The sequence below is a fragment of the Carlito syrichta genome, unplaced genomic scaffold (genome assembly GCF_000164805.1).
Source record: "Carlito syrichta isolate Samal-C Ts95f unplaced genomic scaffold, Tarsius_syrichta-2.0.1 Scaffold305659, whole genome shotgun sequence".
Lineage (NCBI taxonomy): Eukaryota > Metazoa > Chordata > Mammalia > Primates > Tarsiidae > Carlito > Carlito syrichta.
Window position 1 is genome coordinate 543,850 of NW_007249755.1, and position 24,506 is coordinate 568,355.

General features: G+C 47.1%; 1 protein-coding gene across 2 annotated transcripts in view; it reads right to left on the reverse strand.

The window, feature by feature from the left end:
• STPG1 (sperm tail PG-rich repeat containing 1) overlaps positions 1-24,506 on the reverse strand; it is a 61,170-nt gene that overhangs the window by 14,340 nt on the left and 22,324 nt on the right. For both annotated transcript variants that reach the window (XM_008062164.1, XM_021714516.1), the window contains exons 3-6: positions 21,231-21,349; positions 11,857-11,958; positions 6,999-7,169; positions 2,040-2,148 (exon numbers count right to left, since the gene is read on the reverse strand). In XM_008062164.1, the coding sequence (XP_008060355.1) occupies positions 2,040-2,148; positions 6,999-7,169; positions 11,857-11,958; positions 21,231-21,349 (501 nt within the window). The remainder of the gene's footprint in view (positions 1-2,039; positions 2,149-6,998; positions 7,170-11,856; positions 11,959-21,230; positions 21,350-24,506) is intronic.

Below are 24,506 nucleotides of genomic sequence, written 5' to 3' on the forward strand. Positions count from 1 at the left end.
CCCAGCCGTGGGGCCCTGGGCACCCGGGCTAGTCATCTGCTCTGTGTATCATTTTTGTCTGTTAAATGGGGCTAAAAGCCGGGCTCAGTGGCTCAGCCTGTAATCCCGCGCCTTTGGGAGGCTGAGGTGAGTGGATTGCCTGAGCCCGCGGGTTCAAGACCCACCTGGGCAACGAGACCTCATCTCTACAATAAATCAAAAAATCAGCCGGGCGTGGTAGCGCATGCCTGTAATTTCAGCTACTCGGAAGGCTGAGGCGGAAGGATCGCCGGAGCCCAGCAGGTCGAGGCTGCGGTGGCCGGGAGTGGCCACTGCACTCCAGTCTGGGCAACAGAGTGAGACTCCAACTCAAAAACAAAAAACAAAAAACGGGGCTAAAATAATAATAACAATAGCAGCTCATACATTCTGAGCACATGTTTAGGGAGCACGTGCTCCTGGGGTTTGGGAGCACCGTGAGATGACAGAAGCGAAGTCCCTGGCACACAGGAGGAGCTGAACAGATGTGGGGACCCACCTTTCCCTCCTGATCTGCATTACAAGGGACTGGGGCCCCTGCAGGATCCTCCCACATGTGGCTGGCTGTGGGATGCCCACATCCTGGGCTCACTGGCAGGGACTCTGGCCCAACCCCTGGGATGCCGGCTTTGTTCTTCCATATAAACAAACAAGGTGGGGTTTTGCCCATGGATGATGGATGGTGCAAGGCGGGAGCTGTAACTGGGGCTGAACCTCCTAATTAGTGCTGGTTTTGTTATTCAGCTTCAGACCGATCTTTTCAGCTTTAATCTGGATTTGCTGAAATCTGACATGCACTGCAATTTTATCCACCCCACCCCCTACCCGCAAGAGGTGTGACTGCAGAAGCAGACCTTCCCTGCTCTGCCTCTTGGTTCCAGGCCTAGGTCCCCAGGTCTCTGGGACCCACTTGGGATGATCTACTCTAACAATTGCCAGGGACTGGGGGTCTGAGGGCACAGGAGGGGGCAACACCTTCCCAAGACCAGCAGGGACGACAGGCGCAGGCAAGTTCTCCCATAGTCCTGAACCCTTGGGTTCCGAAAGGGGCAATGGAATGATGGGGGAGACAGTCTCCTTAGTCAGACACCTCTGGGGTTAGGGCTGCCATTTCCTGACTGTGAGACGGTTTTAACTCCCTGAGCCTCCATTTCCTCATCTAAGAAACAGGGCTAGGCTGGGCATGGTGGCTCATGCCTGTCATCCCAGCACTTTGGGAGGCAAGACGGGAGGACTGTTAGAGCACAGGAGTTTGAGACTAGCCTGAGTAGCATAGCAAGACCTTGTCTCCATAACAAATAAAAAAATTAGCTGGGTGTGGTGGTACATGCCTGTAGTCCCACCTACTTGGGAGGCTGAGATAGAAAGATCACAAGCCCAAGAGGTCGAGGGTGCAGTAGGCGGTGATCATTCTACTACTTTCCAGCCTGGGCAACAGGGTAAAAAGACCCCAACTCAAAAATAATAATGATGATGATAACAGGGCTAAGTGTATGAACTATGAGGACAGCCTGTGAGACTGCATGAACAACATTCCGCACAGAGTAATCAGTGAGCGGGCTTTTCACCATTCTATGGCTTGGTGATGGAGTGGCATCTAGGCATAGGAGGAAAGGAATATGGCAGCGAGTGTGGAAGGATCAGGATGGATTGTCATGCCCCCATCTCCCTTCCTGCCAGTGGCGTGCGATGACCCTGGAGTATGTGAGTTTGCACACTTCTGAGGTGAGAAGCTACTTCCCCATCTGGCTGCCCACAGCAGGTAGGCCTGGCCTTGAATGGGGAGGCCAAGAAGACTGCTAGGGGGTGGGAAAGAGTGTTTCCAGAGCCAGCACTGTTCCCTGCAAGGGGAGAGCTGGACTTCCTCTTACCTCTCCTCCCTGTTCAGTACTGCTTCCTCCTCCTACTCCCCCAAAGACTGATCCCTTCCCAAAAGACTCCCTGGGAAGAGACAGGTGCTCTGCAAATGGAATCTGGGACACAAACCCTCGGGCCAAGGCCAGGGTCAGGCAGCTGCTTACCTGGGGCAGGTCCTTTCTCAGTAACAGTGAAAAATCCTCTCTGAGTCTTGGACATAAACCCGGCCCGGGCACAGACGTTGTTCCTCTGCTTGCAGCACGAGACGGAGGCCTGAAGGAAGAGAGTGCCCTCAGTGCCTTCCCCTTCTTGGCCATCATGCTGGACAAGTGGCAAATTCCGGTCAAAACCCAAACCGAAACCTGTCCTTAGAAGACGAGCAGGTGTGAGCTGTTGAGGTCACACTGACTGCTGTCACCATTCAACATCCCCGCTCAAGGGCTTGTGATTCCCACAAATGTCTGGTCGCTCAACCCAGCACAGACAACAGCACCCGGAAAAGACAGCCTGCAGACCCAGCCTCCAGGCTCCTTTCTGCCCAGGACAGGCTGTGCAGCTCTGCACACATCGTTCAACCTCTCTGAACCTGCATTTTTTCGTCTGTAAAACAGATCGGATCATCAATCCCCAGACGCTTGCTGCAGAGTTCAGCCAAGGAGGGGGGCGGGGGTGGCCAGCAGATATCATCTACAGGAAATTGGTTTTTAAGTGTGTAGCACTACACGTGCACATTGTTTTCATTACTCTTTTCTACTATTTTTGTCTTTTCAGGACACTTAGTTCCATCTACCCCCATCCAGATACCTAGGTGCATTCCTCGCTGTTCAAACAGTCCTTCTATAAATGCAGCATTTGGGGCATACAGAGAATCTTATCATTTAGGATTGTGATCAGATTTGTAAGCACTCCCTTGTCTCTACTTTTCTGGACTGACCAGAAATCAAGAATTTTGGCCGATCCATGCAATACACATCTGAGAGTGTCTGGTGTGCTCAGTAGTCTAAAAATAATAGGGGAAAAAAATGCCCTGAGATCATTCAGATCATTCTTCTGTTACACATGAATCATAAATATTTTAAATGCCAATTTGCAGTCAGTCTCCTGCACTCATTGGATAACAGGCAATGCAAATTATACATGCGATCGCTGGGAATATTTACTGAATGAGTGAAACTATTTGCTGGGGCCAGGATGGTTTGATTTTCTGTGATACTCCTTTGTAAAAAAAAAAAAAAAAAGCATATCGCAAGAAATGCAGATGGCATTTTGATTTTGTGTTTACAAAGGTGAAGGAATTTAGCTTTTCCCAGGGTCCTAATGGCTAGACTACATGCAGAGAGGACAAACAAAGAAACCAGATGGGACAGGTTAATTACCCGACAGGAGAGGAGCCAGGCTGCCGGTGAGGAGCTAATAACACGGTACCAAGGAAGAGGATTCGAATATACAAGCGGGGGATCACGGTGGCAAAGGTGGTGAAAGGCCTCACGGCCCCCAAAGCACAGCGTGGCTAACAAGATTATCACATTTCTACTCCTCGCCTGTCGGCTCAGCCATTGTTCTCCCGGTCTGAAAAAAAACCTCCTGTAGACAAAACAGTACTTCAGCCTTCTTCTTCAGCCAGACAGAAAAGCCACTGAAAAGGGGGCATCTGGGTATACACAAATGTGTGTGTCCCTGGAAGGCTTCCCAGTTAGACCAGGAAAATATTTAGCAGGTTAAAAAGTAATGAAGTACAGCTGGGTTTGGTGGCTCACTCCTGTAATCCCAGCACTTTGGGAGAGAGGTGAGAGGACTGCCTGAGCTCAGGGGTTCGAGACCAGCCTGAGCAACATGGCAAGACCTCATCTCTACAATAAATCATAAAATTAGTCGGGTGTAATGGTGCATGCCTGTGATTCCAGTTACTTGGAAGGCTGAGGTGGAAGGATCGCCTGAGCCCAGCAGGCGGAGGCTGTGGTGGCTGTGAGCATGTCACTGCACTCCAGCCTGGGTGAGAGTGAGACTCTGACTCAAAAATAAATAAATAAATAGAAAGGAATGGAGCAGATTTACTGTATTGCCATGAGAGAATCCCAAGACGTAGTTAAGAAGAAAATGCCTACGAACCGTGTGCAGCGTGTTCTGACTCTGATGGCGGGATGGAGTGGTGGTTTGCTTCCAGAGTGGATTTCTGGGGGACTTTCTAGTTCATGGGTTTTTAGTGCCTGAATATTTTATGATGAGCATGTGTTATTGTCAGTCACATTAAGACAATAATGAACAAAAAACATGAGCCTCAAGTTGATGTGACATGGAAGTGGCTGTTTCTAGGTTAACGTCTGTCTACTGGGAAGTTGTCTCTTTGACGTCATAAACACCTAGTGCATGCTCACTGCACTCCAGGACCTGTGCTGGGTGCTGGAGGTAGGGAGCCGGGGGAAGGAGTAGGAGCTGGGAGGACGACTCAGGCACCTCTAACGCGAGGACATGGCAGAGGCACCACACAGGCAGAATCCTCTTCTTTGGTACAGTGTTATTACTGTCTATCACCCATGTGGCCTGGTCCCTTTTCAGAAGTGGTCAAGCACTTTATTACTTTCTGGGACCACATCTTGCCCTCTCCTGTTAGTATAACAGTCCCTCATGTGTCTTCCAGAACTTTAGCCCACACTGTAGTTCATTCTCCACAAGCAGCTGGAGGGGACATTCTAAAACAGCATATCAGAGCATGCCAGTTCACACCTCCCATCCCTCATGGCTTCCTGATACACAAATAACAAAATATGAAAATCCTCTGGGGTCTTTAGACCCTGCCTGAACTGGTCACTGCCCGTCTGTGTGGCCTCCCCTCCTCCCCTCTCCTTCTGGTCCATGCTACACTAGCCATTCAACCTTCTTGTAGATTCTCATGAGCTAAGATCCTTGCTGTTCCGGGACCTTTGCACATGCTGTTTCCCCAACTCTGGCTCTTCCTTCAATCTCTGGGTCTCAGTCTCAGGTCCAAAGTACGTGGTAATGCTAGCCCCCTGTACTCCCTACAGATATAGTTGGATCTTCTCTCAGGAGCCAACTGTTTGTCTCCCTCAAAGCCAACCACAGTTTATAATTATTTTGTTTGTCTGTTTACTGGTTCTCGCCTGAGTTCTCCACTGGAATCTTAGCCATATCACCAGCGTGGCACAGAGCAGTAATAGAACCCGGGGAGGGAAGCCTGCAGGGCCAGAATAGGGTGCTTTGATCATTCCCCAACTTTCCACGTCAGTCACCCTCCTGTGCCCACTGATGTGCAACTGATGCCTCCAAACTGGGTAAATTTGGGCAAGTCCCTTCACCTCTCTGAGCCTCAGCTTCCTCTTCTGTAAATTGGGAATAAGATAATCCACTTCATGGATACACTTGTGAGTATAAAATATGGTGAATACATAACTCTTAGACTAGCACTTAGTCCATGACAAACACTTCCTCCTCCTCCTCATCACTTTCAGGTTCTGATTATCCCTGGAAGACTCTATGAGGCCACACTGCCCAGTACAGTAGCCACAGGCCACATGTGGCTATCGAACCTGGAATGTGGCTGGTCCAAATTAAGATGTGCTGTCAGTATAAAATATATACTGGATTTTAAAAACTTAGTATGAGAAGAAGAATCTTCCCAAAATATCTAATTAATATTATTTATGTTGATTAATGTCAAAATGACAATATTTTGGATCTACTAGGTTAAACCACTATATTATTAAAAATCTGACCTGCTCCTATTTCTTTCTAAATGTGACTAGTAGGCAATCTTAAATGACATCAGTGGCTCCCATGAGATTTCTAGTGGACTGTGCTGGCCAGGTAGGCAATTATATCACTTTGAGCACATTATAATTGCTTGAGCCCATCAGAGAAGGTAGGCATAACCTTTGTAGACAGAAAAATAAATATTATTCATAAGAACTGTGAAGGAAAAAAGGTAATTGAAGTATTTTAAGACAAAAAATCATTTGCACTATGGCATAATAACGTTAATATCTTATGTGCAGTTCAGTTTGGACACATGTCAGAGGCTTTCATGTTCACTGTCTTATTTGCTCCTTACGATAACCCTGTAGGGCAAGTATAATTAATTCGACTTTAGAATTGCGGCTTTAAGAGGCAATGTGACTTGCCCCAAGATGGCTCCATCAGTTTCCATGTATTCTGCTGCATCTGTTCCTTGGGTGCCTGATGCTGTGCTGAGCACGCAGCATAGATAATCTCATTTAATATTTGTATTAACACCATGAGAGGGACCTGTGTCCCTATTTTGCAGATCAATAAGTTAAGTCCTGAAAAGGAACTGCCCAAGGCCATACAGTTATAAAGCAGCTAAGTCAAAAGCCGAACCAAACCTTCCTGAATCCATCTCTTAACTATCCATACCATTCTGCCTCAGTGAATACCAAGTGATTATAACTGGTGAAGCACTAATGTTAAAAAACCAATTCTCGCCGGGCTCAGTGGCTCAGCCTGTAATCACAGCGCTTTGGAAGGCCGAGGTGAGCAGATTGCCTGAGCCCGCGGGTTCGAGACCTGCCTGGGCAACTTGGCAAGACCTCATCTCTACAATAAATCAAAAAATTAGCCGGGCATGGTAGCGCGCCCCTGTAGTTCCAGCTACTTGAAAGGCTGAGGCAGAAGGATCGCCGGAGCCCAGCAGGCAAGGCTGTGGTGCCGGGAGTGGCCACTGCACGCCAGTCTGAGCAACAGAGTGAGACTCCAACTCAAAAAAAAAAAAGCAAAAAAACCAATTCTCTGACATGAAAGGGTAGAAACTTATCTTCCCTAAAAGAACCTTAAAAGTGAATGAATAGTGTCTGCAGATACGATGTTACAGGTGCGAAAACTGCTCCTGAAAGGCTATATGACAAGAGTGATACGAAAACATATTCCTCAGGGCAGTTGTCTCCCCGCTGCTTCATGCTGGCCCCACACTTCTCCCTGGAGTCGGCAAATTCCCCATAAGAGTCCTGCAGAACCTTATACACCCACTGGGTAGTCAACGAATGCTAACTGCTTTACCAGTGGCATTAAAATGCCATTTCCCCAAAGTCCTCCCTTCCTTTTATTGTAGTAAACCATGTATTTAATATACGTTTAGCAAGCAGTGTTCTTACATTGTAATAGTTTGGTGCAGGAGTTTCAAGTTTGAGAACTTTCATGAAGCTTGGCAACTGGAACATGCTGGAACAGGAATTACTGAAGTCCTTCTTCGAAGTAAAATCTGATGGGATAGTGTATGCATTAGCTGCAGGGTATCTGGACGTGATGGTGTCCAATCGGGCACGCTGTGAAGAGGAAGCCAAAGACATCAGCACCATCCCGTAATCATGTGGCTCTAAAGGACAGATGTCAAAAAAGTGGTGCCAGCACCAGGTCTAGAAGCATTTTAGAAAAGGTAAAACTCTAGCAGATAAAATGATAAACTGACCTCAGACTTTGAGGATTTGCCCTTGAAAATGCAAGTTCAGACCTGTACTGACTTCTATAAACTAACTGAAATTATTCATCTTCTGTTTGGGACTTGGCAAAAAATGATGCTGCCATAAATACATTTCCACCCAACCCTATTCCAGGTCACTTCCACTTGACTCATCAGCTGCTGGGTAACATAGCAATGGGAATGTTGGACTGTTTTCCCCCAGCCTAGGCTTTCCTTCTAGGTAAAACCCCACATCTTGTTTCTAAGGGTAAATGGTCTGAACTGCTTAAACGAGTTTGCTGCAAACATCTTAGAAGCACAAGAGGCCACTGGGCTTGCTGTCCAACCATGCTTCCTCCTACCGCCAAATTACTTTCCTAAAACCTTACAATATTTCTGCTGTTCAACAGAACCATTCCCACTCCTTTCCGGAAGCCATGATAAACTATTTTAAGTTAAAAAAAACAAACAGAATCAATGTTTGTCAAATGAACAGGTACAAAAGTCACAGAAACTCAGCGATAACATCACTTTACCCTAAGATAGCATAGCAAGTAGTAGAGTCTGATAAAACAGAAAATTTTCCAGTATTCAATGGTTAAAATCTTGAGAACATCGCCCTGGGTTTTCTCTGCCTGATAGGGGTAACTATACAAGCACAGAAAGTGGGAGAGCCCAGGGAAGACATTCAGGCCCCTCACTTCACCCTGCGCTTGGTGGCGATGGTTCTCAGACCACAGTGGCATGTGGGTGGGTGGACCCTCAGCAGCAGGAAGGTTCTTGCCTAGACCCCAAGTTGTTCTAAGCCTGACCTGGGTTCAAGTCCTAGCTCTGCCTCCTTCTGACCGTAAGTACCTGCTGATGTCCCCGGAAGTAAGGCCGCTGCAGCCTTGTATATGCTTTCCCTTTGCATTCTGGCCAAGAGTTAACCACGCACTTTTCGTGGTTTAAACTCTTTTGTGTTTAATCCTCATGGCAACCCTGAGCAATGGATGTTCTGTTACCCCCACTTTACAGATGAGGAGGCTGAGCTTCCTCAGCTAAGTAGGTAGGACGCACTTTCTCACCCAGGAGGTCTGCCTCCACTGTGTGATACGAATCAGACAGCCCATTCTCAAGAGAAGTGGGTGGAGGGGCATGGTCCCGGAATAATAGCAAGCTTATTCCATCAGAGACTCTTTTGGGGCTTGGAACACCAGTTAACTTAAATTTGGGGAAAAAAATATTCTCAAAAAATTCCCAGTAGAGGCAAAGTTTTATAAATTAGTATTGTAATAGAATGAGTTTCAGGTGCAGCTGAAGGAGCACCCACTGACCAACACTGCACACCCCTTGGTTTACCTGCCAGGCCTGTGGTCTCCAATCTGGCCATATGCTGGCATTTATGAACCCCTCTCCAGTACAAAACAACTTTTCCAGAACCATCCCTGCCTCCACATAAATACAGAAAGGCCATCAAAGTCTCCACCAACCTGCCTCATTTAACTTTCTAGCCAGTCCTCTGAAAACTTCTGGAGCAAAGATTTGGGATACATTAATAAAGCTCTTTATATCATTTGGACTTAGAGAGATGACAAGTCCTCAAAAGGCTGGGTGTAGTTGTTCCAACAGTCATCAGGAAGTTTCTAAAATTTATAGACCCACAGCCTTTTGGTCGGCCTCACCCATGATCACACTCTTCCTGGTCATTGCGATCCTTCTCTGATGAGAGTTACATTTAACTCCCTCAGAGTCTTGGGATTCAGATGTGGGGGAGGTGCTAAATGTGAAAGTCCCTAAAAGAGGGTGAGGATATGACATTCTCATCCAGTTTATACAGGAACTAGGTAAGAATCAGGGCTTTCCTGACAGGTCACCAGAGACCACTTAGGCCCCGTCCAAGGATACAAGAACGTGTTTACGCTCAAGTGTAGCATGAATATAAAGACAAATTCCCATATTTGTCAAAGGGAGGAGAGGAGGAAGGCTGAACAGCTCCACATCTGCCTGCTTTGGGGTTTGGTTCTGAATTTTCTAAAGCCCCAAAAAGCATGATCCGATTCTAGAACACTGAGCTCTTTCCTTGGGTCCCTTCTCCTCTATACAGCCCAGCCATGGAGAAGTTTCCTATCTGGAAAGTTACGTCAAGAAAAGCCTAGTAGGAAATTGATCATATGCTCAGATTCTGTCCCTTTCTTGGCACCAAGAAGGAATGGGCAGTGCCACTAATTGGCAAAGAACTTCTCGGAGAGAAAACCTAGGTGTTGCAGGAAGTATTGTTCGTGACTCAGGTGGTAACAATCATAATATTTAGCGTGTTTACAATGCTTTGCTGTTTCAAAGAGTATTTCACTCATTGCAACGTTCATTTACCCAGTGCCTCCAGGGAGTCTCCACTTTCATGAGGCAAGTAGGACACAGAGGGGTGACGTGCTTGAGGTCACGTCGAGAGCCCACAGCTGAGTCAGGATTAGGTCTCAAGTCTTGTCTCCTGTGCCAGGACTTTGTGAGATGACACTTCATTGCCAATTGCTCTTGAGTCTCTCTCCTAGCAGGGCTGGTAGCAGAAAACTACGCAGAGGCGTGGCTGCTATGTGAACTCATTGAGGTCACAGGCAGCCTCCACTCCTTTGGTAATGGGGAGTTCACACCAAAGCTGGTTTGTTCTGAGTATCCAACTCTGCCAAACTCAAATTCCAGTAAGAAGTGGCTACGTTCAGTGTGTCCTAAATGGTTCCTTTGTGTGGTTTTTAAAAAATCAGTTCCAACGTCAAGCACCATAATGCATCTATGCAAGAGATTATTATAACTTTAAAGGGACAAGAAGGCATATGTATTTAATGTTGCAGTCTGGGTTTGCTTTCTTTTTTACTTTTCTACCTCAGCTAGTCTTACCCCAGTTTGACTCTTTCCTCTTGCTATAACTATTTTCTTAACAATTTATCTATTTTTATTATATCTGTTTTTCTTTTTCTTTTTCTTTCTTTCCTTTTTTTATTTTTTTTTGAGTCAGGGTCTCACTCTGTCCAGTGGCATGATCATGACGATCACAACTCATGGCAGCCTTGACCTCCTGGACTCAGGCAGTCCTTCCACCTCAGCCTCCCAAGTAGCTAGGACTACAGGCACACACCACCACGCCCAGGCAATTTTGTTTTTGTTTTTATTTTTTTGTAGAGATGAGGTCTCACTATGTTGCCCAGGCTAGTCTGGGCTCAAGTGATCCGCCCATCTCATCCTCCCAAAGTGCTGGGATTACAGGTGTAAGACACCATGCCTGACCTCTACTTTTTTTGACAATTTTATTTCAGAGTCAACATCTTACTCTGTCACCCAGGCTAGAGTTCAGGGGCACAATCATGGCTCACTGCAGCCTTGAACTCCTGGATTCAAGTGGTCTTCCTGCCTTAACCTCTCAAGTAGCTGGGAATACAGGAGCACCACCACACCCAGCTAATTTTTTTTTTTTTTGGTAGAGACAGGTATCATTATGTTGTCCAGGCTGGTCTCAAACTCTTGGCCTCGAGCGATCCTTCCACGTTGGCCTCTGAAAGTACTGAGATTATAGGCATGAGCCACTGTGCCTGGCCCAACAATTTGTAAATATTTTAAATGAAAAGGCTATCCTTGCCCAAGTCTGGTCAGGGTCATTGGCACTTCATATAGTGATCTGGTTGTTGAAGCCCTCAACAAAGATAGAGTCCCACATCTTACAGGAGGATGTGGGTCAGGACCACTACACTTCACGCCTACCGCCTGCTTTCTTTTCAGTCCCACCAGATTTCCCAAAGGTTTGACAACTCAATTAGATTAAGCTGTGTAAAATCACATTAGGGCAAGATGTGCAAGAGTAACATCTTCCTGGTCTGCCTAAAAATCTCAGGAAGACACCTGCCTAGTCCACTTCATGATGGCAACATTGGTTTTGGATGATCAGGCTTGAATATTCCTCTGGCTTCTCTTCCCACTCTGACAATGGGTGGCAGTGGGGAAAAGCCTTCAAAGACACAAGGCCCAATTTACCCACTTGAGATTTCTGGATCCCAAGATTCTGAGGGAATTAAACAAACAAACAAAAAAGTCCCATTATTTAATGGTTAAAAGCTTGCAAACATTACCCTGGGCTTCTCTGCCTGACATGGGTCAAGAACTGTACAAGCACAGAAATGGGGGAGCCTGAGGGAGGCATGAGGGCCCCACACTTCCCGCTGCTTAGTGGTGATGGTCCTGGGAGCTGGTTTGTGGTCCACTAGTGACATGGGGGAGAGGAAGGCAGCAGAGCTGAGAGCCGAACCCAGGTGAGGCTCTGGTTTATGTTGCACTCCTTGGCAGCGGAGCTCTGTCTACAGCTTCCTGCATCTTCCCATGCTCCTGTGGGAACCAGCTGAGAATTCCCATCTCCTCCCCTCTTTTAGTGACTTTCACATTCAGCCCCTCCTCCACTCACAGGTCTCCTAATCGTTAGAACCACAGGCCTTTGGAGAGAAGGGACAAGATGTCCAATATGTGATGATGCAATCAGTGAGGGAAATGACTGATCAGTGAACACCTTACTCGAGAGAAGTGGCTCTCACCATAGAGGGGAACATGCATGTTCCTTTCTTGGACAGCGAGACACTGTTGGATACTGGAGACTGGTGAATGACATTGTAGAACCCAGGGCCTGGGACATCCTCCTAAAACGGAAGAGAAGGTGGCATCATCGGGATACATTCAATTCTGTTGCGCTTTTCCACATGTTTCACATCCATGAACACAAAGCCTCGCCGAATCCTTCAGGATGGTCACCCGCCACCACTTGACAATGACAGCCCCGCTCCACCATTTCCTCACTTGCCCAATTTCATCTCTGCTACCAGGTTCTGGGGCTGGAATTCCAACCCAGACTCGGGCTTCCAAAGCCCTTGTTCTTTCCACTCTGCATTCCAAGTTCCAAAGAACACTGTTTTGTTTTGTTTTTTATGTCTTTAGCGAAATGAGCATAAATGGGATAGTCACTGTGGCCGATGTGCAAGTCCTGTGTGCCGTGATCAGCAAGCCACACCCACGCGAGGGAAGGGTGGCCCACTTCACGGCAACCCCACCCACCTGACTCAGCTTCCTCCTCAGCTTTTCAGAGGAGAGATCAGGGAGTGTTTCTGTTTATAGAGCAAAATGAAACAAAAACAACCTTCATCCCAAGCAAGACCATGTCTAACCCTCAGACAAAAAGGAGCAAGCTCACAGGGCTCAAGTGCCAAGTGCCATGCCATGTTGGAGAGAGAGGAGAAGACACAGTGGAGTTCTAAGCCCATTCCTGCTGCTGCAGCTAATTGGTCTTTCAACCCATTTCCCACGTAGTTACCAGGGGGAAGTAAATGTTGACATAAGTTGGCCAAGCAAGTGGCGTGAAATGACAAGGATGCCCTGCTGTTGCAAGAGTTCACCGGGTGCCTCCTTGGTACCAGGAGCTTTTTAAAGTTCGTCTCATTTTCACCACCACTCAGTGAGAGATTACTGTCTCCATTTTATTGATGGAGACCCTGAGGCACGTGAAGGTGAATTTGCCCAAGGTCTCACTGTTTCGAGTGGCAGAACCTGAATCCAGTGCCAGACTCATGGTATATGCTGTCTTCTTTACTCCTCACACAAGCCCTCTGTAGTGAGGTATTGCCAGGGCCATTAAAGGACAGTGAGGCCCATGACATGAGTTGTGGACTCCAGATCAGAACCCAGGCAGCCTGACTCCAGCGCTTGCTATCTCCAATCTCTGCTACCCACGCTCATCCTGTCTCCACCATCCCTGCTGCTTTCCTCGGGGTAGAGAGCAAACTCAAGGCACCGTCAGTGCCTTCGGGGACTTTCCAGTCTGGCTGGGCCAGTGTGTAATTATGGTTTAATATAAGGGATAGGGCCACAGTGCTGTTAACAGGTTCCTCTGTGCTAACATTTAGGTGCCGTGAATCCTTTGACCCTTGCCCCATGGCAGAGAGGACAAGAGAGCCGATCCCTGCTTTAGGTGATAATGATCCTGGTGCACAGAAGGGGAACTGACTGCCGGAGACAGAAAGTGAGAAAGGCAGCAGAGCCAGGCGCTGAGCGCTCCAGGTTCAGAAGAATGCTGGTGTATGGATGCAGACTTGAGGGCTACAGGGAAACAGAGAATTTTCCAGGCAGCTGTTTGCAGGGCCAGCATCAATTATTGAGTGCTCACTGTGTGCCAGGCACTGTTCTGAGCAGTTCACGTGTACTATTAGCTTAATTAATCTCCACTTTAAAGATGGGAAAATGGGGCCCAAAGAGATAAGGCCCAAGGTTACACAACTAGTAAATATCAGAGCAGAATGGGAACACTGGCACTCTCACCACAGAGTCCACTATTGACCAAAAAATTTGAGCTAACTCTCAAATGAGATTGAGACCAAATTTCAAAGCCCACTGGGTTATGAGTCAAAAATTCTAGTTTCAGCACTGCTACTAGCTAAGAAATCTTGGGCAACTTATCCCCCTGGGTTTTAGTTGTCTTATTTGTAAATCCAAAGCATTGGGCCTTGGGGTGCTTTTGAGCTTCCAGAGTCTCTAAACCTAAAGGAAGCTGAAGCATGAAGTGTCACTGGAGGGCAGTGGCATGATCACAGGTCACTGCAGCCTCCTCAACATTCTGGACTCAGGCCATGCTCCTATCTCAGCTGGGACTACACGAGTACACCACCACGTCTAGCTAATTTTTAAAAGTTTTTGTAGAGACAAGGTCTTGCTATGTTACCTAAGCTGGTCTCAAACTCCTGGGCTCAAAGCAATTCTCTCGCCTTGGCCTCCCTAAATGCTGGGATTACAGGTACCCGACCCACCATGACTCTTCCAGGTTTAAACAGTGGACAGTAGAGACACATATCTCCAGCTCCCAGTCTGTCCCCACACTCTTTTTTTTTTTTTTGAGCTGGAGTCTCACTCTGTCACCCAGACTGGAGTGCAGTGGCCGCTCCCGGCCAGCGCAGCTTCCACCTGCTGGGCTCCAGCAATACTTCCGCCTCAGCCTTCCAAGTAGCTGGAACTACAGGCGCGCGCTACCACGCCTGGCTAATTTTTTGATTTATTGTAGAGATGAGGGCTCGCCAAGTTGCCCAGGCAGGTCTCGAACCTGCGGGCTCAGGCAATCCACTCACCTCAGCCTCCCAAAGTGCGGGATTACAGGCTGAGCCACCGGGCCCTGCTTGTCCCCACACTCTTAATCTTGCCATCAGTTCACAAGAATTTTCTGAGAATGCATGTGTCTGAGAAGCTCAGGCTGCCACATAAAATGCAAGACCTGAATGCCTGCTCCATCCCGCTGCCTGATTAAATTAGAATTTCAGATAAACAACAAATATCCCATGTAATATTTGGGACATACTTTTACTTAAAAAGTTGCTGTCTACCTGAAATTCGAATTTACCTGAGTATCTTGTATTTTTATTGTGAAAGCTGACAACCTTACTGGGTCTCAACCAGACTTTAATTCTGCCAGGTTGCAAACTGGCTTGAGTCCAGGGCAGTGGGAAGAAGATTATCACCTCTCAGCCTGGAGGACTAGAGGGCTGCCTGTCTGCTGGTACTGAATGACCTGGAGGGTCCCCCAGGCAGCAGCACCCTGGGGCCAACCTGTGGCAGCTTGTGAGGACATCTGTCTAAAATTCAGAAATTTTGCTGGTGGTAGCTTGAAACTGGTCAGAGTGCGAGTATTTACACCATGGAAATTGGCCAATACCCCTCATCAGAACTTTTCTTTGTGGCAGGCAAATGGTGGCTTGCCAGCATCCCACCACCTCAGGCCATGCCCCAGGGTGTTTCTGTGAGGAAATGTCAAGCATTCTCTGCAATTTCCAGAGGCCAGTAGATGGTTCCCTGGGAGGGATAACAGCTGGTGTGACAAACATCATGTGACTTTGATGAGTTCAGGCCTCTCAGAGCATATCCTAGAGAACAAGCTGCCAAGTTGTGACTGGTGTGAACTTAGCCACCCCTTAGTTTCTTGGCCGAGACCACCTCAGAAGGCAAAAACCAAATATACAAAGCAAAACAAAAATGGGCTTGGGGAGGGAGAAGGGAAGAGAATGCAAGTTTATGGGAGCTCTCTGAAGCCAACGGAGAGCTCTGCTGAGGCCCAGTATGGAAGCCACACCTATGGTCTCCCTTGCCTGCCTCGTAGTGTGAGGATTAAATGGGTCAATTCACGAAAGGGGGCAGAACAGGGCCACAGCAGGCCGCCATCACCATCAATACCCTTCGTGTGCCCACAACAGCCTCTGTGGAGCCAGTACCCTCTCTTGGAGTCTTCAGGGTGGAACTGAACAAGAGGTGACTGGTCAAGTGTGTTCCTGTACCCTCCCACTGTGCAACATTCAGTTGAAACGCCAATGGAAGGATAGAAGTCCTGGGTGGGCGGCTTCTGCATGTGCCGAGAGTGGGACAACCATCCACATTCACTTGACCTTGGGCTAGGTTTGCACAGGTAACATGAGGAGGGGAAGAAGGAGCAGGGCGCCTCCCTCCCCACCCCAGCTGTCTCCACAGGGCCCAGGAGGACGCAATGTCCCATAGGCCAGGGCCTGTTACATCTCCATGCATCCTGGATTTTCTAGTCCTGATTTCATAAATTCTAACTGATACCTTCATGTTTATAAGGTCAGTTGTTTGTCAAACCATTTTCTAGCTTGGAAAATGTGGCCTCTGTTGAACTGTTTTGAAGATCACACTAGACCTCCCTTTTGACTCTCCGGCACTGTCCCCCCTTACTCTGGTCTACTGGAGGGTGGCTGGCTGGCATTTCTCAGGAGAGCACAAAACACATGGAATGAGGAGTTTGTGGATGGGTTGGAGGTGATGAGCTGGAGCAGGTGGTGCCCAAGGAGGACAGAGCCCTGTCCTGTAGTGAATCTGCTGGCAGAACCATACAGAAACCTCAAGTTCCTGAAGGAAATTTCCTGTTGTTTTTTTTTTTTTTTTTTTTGAGTCAGAGTCTCACTTTGTTGCCCAGGCTGGAGTGCAGTGGCACACTCATGGCCACCACAGCCTCAACCTGCTGGGCTCAGGAGATCCTTCAGCCTCAGACTTCCCAGTAGCTGGAACTACAGGTACATGCCACCATGCCCAGCTAATTTTTCATTTTTTTAATTTAGAGATGAGGTCTCGCCAAGTTGCCCTGGCTGGTCTCAAAGCCCCAGGCTCAGGCAATCCTCTCGTCTCTGCCTCCCAAATTGCTGGGATTACAGATATGAGCCACTGTGCCCAGTCGAAGTTTCCTTTTACAAGTACTTCTGGTCTTAGGGTCTCAGGACAATACTCCATCGCCCTGTTGACTTCCAGGGTTAGAATGCCTTTACTCGGTTTGGTTGTGACCAAAAAGGGGAAGAGAGTATGGACCAGAAGGCAGGAGCACTGGCATATTCCCAAGGCACATCCCTCACTGGGCCTCAGTCCCCTCACTGTGATCCTGAGAGGTGGCAAGGGGCCAGGTGAGACATGTGGCTCTCAAGCTGTGCTCTTGACCTCCACGTGCAACCCAGGGACACAGGAGGCATGGCTTCGACCTGCACTTCCCTTCGCCGGTTTCACAGATGGGTTTCTGCATGAGACGTTGTTGCAGAAAGGGTGCCAGTGGTCCTTCTGGTCCAGCCATGACTCTGAGACCTACTCCTTGCCAGATGCCCATCCTCCATCCTGCCTCTCCCCTCCCTCATCCCATACTCTGTGCCTGGCATCAGTTTCCACACCTGTGACCTCAGGGGAAAGGGAGAGGCAGCATCCGACTGCAAGAAAACTCCACGTTTTCTGTTCAGAATAGGGTATGATGACAGAAACAGAAGGTCGCTGGGAGTGCCAACCCAGCAGCCAGGAAAACTAGAGAGAATTCTGTTGAGGAGACTGCTTCCTTGAAGAATGTTTCTTTGTCTAGCCTGTGAAGAGTAGGTATATGGGAAAGTGAGGGTGGCTGTGACACTGGAAATGGAGTGACCTCCCCAGGTTGGAAACAGTCAGACAGGAGAAGACAGACCTGCATTCAAAGCACTGGCCAAGATCAGTCACATATACCTCAAAGGGCCACCAGGTCCTCTTTTTAGTGCCCTCCTCTTCTTAAATCTGGTTCTCCCTCATCAGCAGCCCTTTGGAGTCCCTTGAATGGGACAGGAGTAAAAACTCAACTCAACAGACAATGATTGAACGCTGTCAGGCAGCCAGGGTGCTAAGGGTGGGAGATGCAGACAAAGCCTGTTTGCAGCTCACAGGTTCCGGGACTGGGTGAAAGCGATTCGGCGACAGTGCCGGATGAATGGGCGTGCACTGCACATTTCAGGAAATGCACAGGCTTGAGTAGGGCTCATTTGCTCAGTCTGCTTTTGAGGGACTCACCAGATCTGGAAAGGACAGCTTAGGAAACAGTGGTCCCAATCCTGCTGCCCAGGGAGACCCCAGGCAGATGGTAGAAGTCACCCCCATACCAGGTAGAAGGCGGCCAGGGGTATTAGACGGGGCTGTAGGATGGGGCTGCTGCTTGCACCCTGGGGAGATGCTGGGGAAGCCGTGTCTGGGGACCAGAAGCTGCTGACTGGGTTCCTCTTTGCTCTGCCAACCCTGGTTGGGCAGTTACTTCACTCACTTTTCATTTCAGAGTCATTACCTGAAAAGGGATAATGATGGGGTTTATCTCACAGGGTTATTGTGGGAATTAAATGAGTTGACGAAAACAAGGGTCCTCAAGGGGTGCCTGGCATGTCGTCAATGCCACTGAGCGTTTGATAGATATTACCAGGAATGTGCCCTGCACTTTTGGAAGGGGTACTGGTGACTGATACAGAGCGAGACCTCATCTCCACAATAAATCAAAAAATTAGTCGGGTATGATGGCGTATGCCTGTAGTTCTAGCTACTTGGAAGGCTGAGGTGGAAGGATTGCCTGAGCCCAGCAGGTTGAGGCTGCAGTGGCTGTGAGCATGCCGCTGCTTTCCAGTCTGGGCGACAGAGACTCCAACTAAAAAAAAAAAATTGTGCCCATCTAGAAGACATGGCGTCCGTATCCTAGCTTCATTTGCATATTCAGTCATTTAAGGCCTGGAATAGATCAGGTTTAAAACAATGGAGAAGTAATTCCTGGCAACGGCTTACCTATTACAACACCCTTGCTTTTAAAATGAGGAATCATAGATGCCATTGGATTGTGTTGCCATTAGGAGTACACAGTTTGGGAAACAGTGATCACAATCCAGGGTGGAATGGGGATAGAAACGAGGATGCTGGGGAAGAAAATATCCAGCAGGCTACTAGGCTCTGCTCTGTCACACAGATCAGGCATGTCTCTTCATGTATGCAAAGTTACCAGCACCTCTGTAAATAACTCAGAAATGTTCAGGGAAACAGACCTCACTTCTAGCAGCCAAAATCGCCAGTCCAGACACCGAGCTCTGAGGGATTCTTTGAGCCCAGCAGTAAGATCCTGACAGGGAATGTGTGCTGGATGTGGAGGCCTTCACGTTTCACTGTGACATCAACCTGACAGGTGAGTGCACATTTCAAAGGCTCCGATTCTCCACGTCAGAGATGTACTAAGTGGGCCATGGGACTGACATGAGGTGCAACCACGGTCGGTGATCAGGCACGAGGTGAGGATGATTAATGCTTTGAGAATGGTGGTGAGTCCTGGAGTTTTAAAATCTGGTTTTAATTTGTATTGCCTCACTAAATTATTGGGTGATGTTAACAAGATCCTTACCTTCTCAATGCCTGTTTCCCTCAGGAAAAATGAGAATGAGAATGGAATATGCACTTGTTTTTCTGTTTTCATAGCCTCAAAAATTATATAATCCAAATTTTATGTTTCAGGTGAGGAAACTCATGGCCAGAAAAAGGAAGTGACTGGTCTAAAAGCACACAGCTAGTGACACAGTAGGACACAGGGGGCCTGATTTAGGAATCCCAAGCCGTTTCCATACCTATTTACAAAATGTTACAAATACTTAGATGAAAGTTTTCACATTGTCAAATGAATGCAACCACATTTGAAGAGTTGGAACTAAATTTCTGAGCTATTTCTCTCTATATTTGAGGCTGCCTGTAGGTCTGGCTGGCTGCCACCTTGGCTTCTTCAGTAGAAAACTTTCTGAAAAGCAATCGTCTTTTAAAATGTTCACTTTAAAAGTCTGCCTGCTTGGTTTCGGGATGTGAGTCTTCAGAACTCGATCACAGAGGATGGGGCTCATGCACACGAACTGACATCCTCCCCTGCCTTGAACTTGGTCTGTTCTGTTAAGGCCTTTCCAGAAACTTGCTGACTTTCATAGACCAAATTTATGGCTTTGCAGGCCACAAAGGCAGGTGTGGTGCCGTGTGTGGAAAGAGCAAGAGGCTTTGGAGTGCGCTAGGCCTGGGTTGAGGTCTAATTCTTTCAACGTTGACTCAGTAAACATTTATCTTGAGCCTCTTATGTGCCAAAACCTGCGTTGTGTGACCTTGGGTGGGTCATTTAATTTTCCTAAGCCTCAGTTTCCTCTTGTGTTAAATTAAAATAATAAATCCTTCTCTTACACATTGTCCTGAGGATTAGAGCTAGAAATTAGTGTTAAAGTGATTTGACACATAGTAGGGATGAGTTAAATGGGGACAATATATTATCATTAAATTGACAAATGAGAAACAGACAGAATAAGGGAAAGAGACAGTTAAAACATAGAGAAAGTAGAGAGAGAAGAAAGAGAACTCCCGAGCAAATATACCCTGTCTTTGGAGAAAGCCTACAAGTTATTTGAAAACGTGTATGCCCATGTGTGTACACTCTATTCTTTATTATTTGCCGTCTTAGGATCCTAAAACAGCAGAAGTGGAAGAAACATAAAAAATTACCTAGTTTAGCGTTCTCACCAAGAGGCATCGGGCTGAAGGCGCAGGGCTCACGAGGCCCCTTAGCTTGCGCCTCACCTGTGTTCAGAATCGAGCTCTCCAAGCCCCTATGTACCACCTGGGCAAGGTGGCAGGATGAAACCCACTTCTGGGTGGCAGCAAAAGTAACTAAACTAATGACTTCTCCAAAGAATGCTGCTCTAAAGGTCTTGCTTCTGTGAATACAGAGTGAAAAATGTGGACTCTGTAAGGACGCCTGTGAGTTGCTTCAGCCCCTGCTGGTGAGAGAGGGGAAAGTCAGACCCCAAAGGTTGAACTTTCCAGATTAAAGAGGAAAAGACTGAGTGGATTGCCTGAGTCCGCGGGTTCGAGACCTGCCTGGGCAACTTGGTGAGACCTCATCTCTACAATAAATCAAAAAATTAGGTGGGTGTGGTAGCGTGCGCCTGTAGTTCCAGCTACTTGGAAGGCTGAGGCGGAAGGATCGCCAGAGCCCAGCAGGTTGAGGCTGCAGTGATGGCCGGGAGCGTCCACTACACTCCAGTCTGGGCGACAGAGTGAGACTCCAACTCAAACAAAAAAAACGAGGAAAAGACAAAGCGAGATTTGGGGGAGGGTGAGTGGGAGTATAGGAGCAATAATAACACATTGTTCAAGGGAGTTTTTAAAAGGGGTGCGGGCCTCGCCACAAAGGTCATTCTAAATGTATTAGACTTCTTTTTCTTCTCATGTTATTCGAAGTCAAGTGACTTCCTCTCACGTTATAAGAGGGAGGAATTTTTGTTTTAACTTTTTACTTGATTGACACACCTAGGATTTCTTGGAATGTTTTAGTTTTATAATGATTTTCGAAAATACATTTTTTCTCAAAAATAGTTTTGGTCCAGCTCAGTATTTTTGGTGCATAACCCTGGACACTGGTTTGTCCTTGGCTGTCCTATTTTTCAAGCTCTTCCTTACAATCCAGCCAGTGCCCTTGGTGGAGCAGACGCTGGGGCTCCTTGGATGACACTGCCCCCTGCTGTTCACAGAGAGACATCTGTCCCATGAGGGTGAAATCCAGACAAAGACTAAAGAACCCCTAAGGCAACGTCCTTACCTTCTTATGATAAAATCTCTTGGCTTGACTACTGAATCCTTTTTTTTCAGATTCTGGAATCATTGACGTTTGCAATTTAAAAGGAATGGAAGATTGTGTTGAATATGAGGCAGTAAAACCTAAACAAAAATAAAATTAAAATTAGCACAAGACAATGAATCCACAAATTTGGAAAGCACAGAGGTGTATATTAACGTTTCAATTTAAACAATGGAGAAAAGAAACTTGCCGTTTGAGCAGAGATAAACATGGTTTTTTAAAAAAGTATTCCTCACTTTACTTTCTTTCCCTCTTGGCATTATAATTTATTGAGTTTTCCTCCTCCAGCTCTTACCCTAGTGAAACACGATCACAGTCACACAAAACACCTTGAGGATGACTGTCCCAGGGAAAAGGAAGGACATGATAGGAAAGACGTTCTTGCCAGGCGGGAAGGGACACGAAAACTAGTCTGGGAGCAGCCTGGACGAGGCGAGGGCAGGGGACAGAGCAAGAGCCTTTACGCCTCCTGGCCCAGAGTCAGACGTCAGCAAAGGCCAAAAGGACCCAGGGAAGTCAGGGAAATCCCAGAGTGCAGCTGGTTCTCACTTTTCAGGGTGCTGTTGAAGACAAATGTAAGTTTACCTTTCTATTTCAAGCAGACTTGGAGTTAAAAGTAGAAAGGGGTCATCTGTAGAAAACCAGGTTAAAATATTATAGGCCCGGGTTGTGATATATAAATGTATACATGATGTATAAACCCCCCTTCCCCGCCAATACTGTCCATAACTGCTGGAAGCCCCAGTCAGCATCTATATGCACAGCAGGTTGATTATAAACTCTCACCTGCAACTCCATCTGTTGATGTTTGATGGCTGGTCACTCTTAAGTCTCACCCCTCCCTCTTCCCCTCCTGGCCCATGACTGGGCAGGCTGATAAGAAATCCCGACGCTCCCTCCTGTGGCGCCACCTGGAAGTACAAACCGGGTCGAGCCCAGCCCTCACTCCAGCTCCACCCCGCTCCTAACCATGAGAAAAGCCCCAAGCCGGTCTGTTCCTTGCTCTCTCGGGCCTTTATTGGATCAGAGGAGGAAGCATGTCCCGCTCTCCCCAGAAAGCCTCACCATGTGAGTAATGAGCCTTTTCCTACAATTGCCGAGTATGTGTGAGGCACCATTGGCCTTGACAACCAAGCCACACTTTGGATGGAGGTCCATTCTGACTCTGTGGGCTGTTTCCAACCATAAGCCAAACTGTCTTCCCATCAGGGTCCTAACCCTCAGAGAGGAAATGTGTACCCAAATGGAGAAAAGACAGCCAACAGGAAGAAAAAAGGTGTATGTTGACAGCAGGGGGAAACCATCTTTAAGGCCCATTCTGTGTCTCTGAGTTTTTGAACGCACAAAACTCTTTTTCAGAGAGAGAAGCCAGATGCCAATAGTGGCCCCTCAAAGGGTACTGTTATGAACCAGCTTTCCAGGTGAGGAAACCGAGGCTTAGAGAGATTGAGCTACTCATCCAGTTCACACTCAACCAAAACCACCAAAAGTGGAACAGCTGGGGTTTGTACACAGTTTGTCTAATGGGCTCAGGCTCTTGAGCTCTAAGCCCCATAGCAGTACTCAATAGATGACTTAGCAATAACTCCATAAATGACACAGCAGTACTCGATAAATGACATAGCAGGACTCGATAGATGACACAGCAGTACTCGATAAATGACATAGCAGTACTTGATAGACGGCAGAGCAATACTCGATAGATGACACAGCAGTACTCGATAAATGACATAGCAGTACTTGATAGATGGCAGAGCAATACTCGATAGATGACACAGCAGTATTCGAGAAATGATATAGCAGTACTTGATAAATGACATAGCAGTATTCGATAGATGACATAGCAGTACTCGATAGATGACATAGCAGTACTCAATAGATGACACAGCATATTCAATAAATGACATAGCAGTACTCGATAGATGACAGAGCAGTACTCGATAGATGTTGTAGCAGTACTCGATAAATGACAGCAGTACTCAGTAAATGACATAGCAGTATTCGATAGATGACAGAGAAGTACTCAATGGATGACGTAGCAGTACTTGAGAGATGACACAGCAGTACTTGATAAATGACAGCAGTACTCAATAAATGACAGTAGTACTAAATAAATGATGTAGCAGTACTCTATAGATGACACAGCAGTACTCAATACATGATGTAGCAATACTCCATATGTGAAGACTAAAGCAATGGGGAGAAGGACAACCCAGCCTAACTTCCCTGGACTGAGGATAAAGCAAGTAAAAGAAACTGAATATACGTTTATCAGAAACTATCTGGAGATACCAAGGGATGGTATATTCGTTCTTTCCCCCTCCTTTCCATTTAAGCGCAAGGAGTTGGAGGGGGGAGTAGCCATGTTTTTTGTTTTTGTTTTCATTTTTGTTTTTGTTTTGCTTTAGGGGAGCTATACAGCAAATCAAAAAGCAGAAGTATCTGTGAGGCTCCCTAGCTCTTGTTTCTAAAAGCCCAAGTCCACAGAACAACTAAGAGGGTTTGCAGAGAAGGCAGTAAAGAAAAGAGGATTATAAAAAAGTAAAAGGAGGGCAACCCCCTCGGGTCCCCTCCCACTCGGGAGCTTTTCTGTCCTCTCAATAAATCCTGCTTTCAAAAAAAAAAAAAGGTTAAAAGAAGGACATTTTCCTGTGGGAAGGAGAGGTGGGTTTTCCATTGACTGAAAAGGAGATCAAAGGCTTTCAGCTGGATGTGGTGGCTCACACCCGCAATCTCAGCACTTTGAGGTCGAAGTGAGAGGATTGCTTGAGCCCAGGAGTTCAAGACCAGCCTAGGCATCATAGCGAGAGCTCTTTACAAACATCAAAACATTAGCCAGGTGTGGCCACACGTGCCTATAGTCCCAGTTACTCAAAAGACTGAGGTGGGAAGATCACCTGAGCCCAGAAGGTTGCGGCTATGGTGAGCTATGATTATGCCACTGCCCTTCAGCCTAGGTGACAGAGTGAGATCCCAAAACAAACAAATAAATAAATAAATAGACTTTCAGCTATAGTATAATGGCATGTGTCAGAGCAACTCTCTAAATGAGAACACCCAGAAAAGTAGGAATTTTTTTTTTAATTTTTATTTTTAAGATGTAGGGTACAATTCAGGGTTAGGTGTACAAATGCTCTTTATGCAGGTACCCTTGTTGATGAGGCGTGTGTCCCCTTCTGGGCAGTTTCCCACTAATGCCAATCCCACATGCTACCCCCCCCATCGCAACCCCCCCCC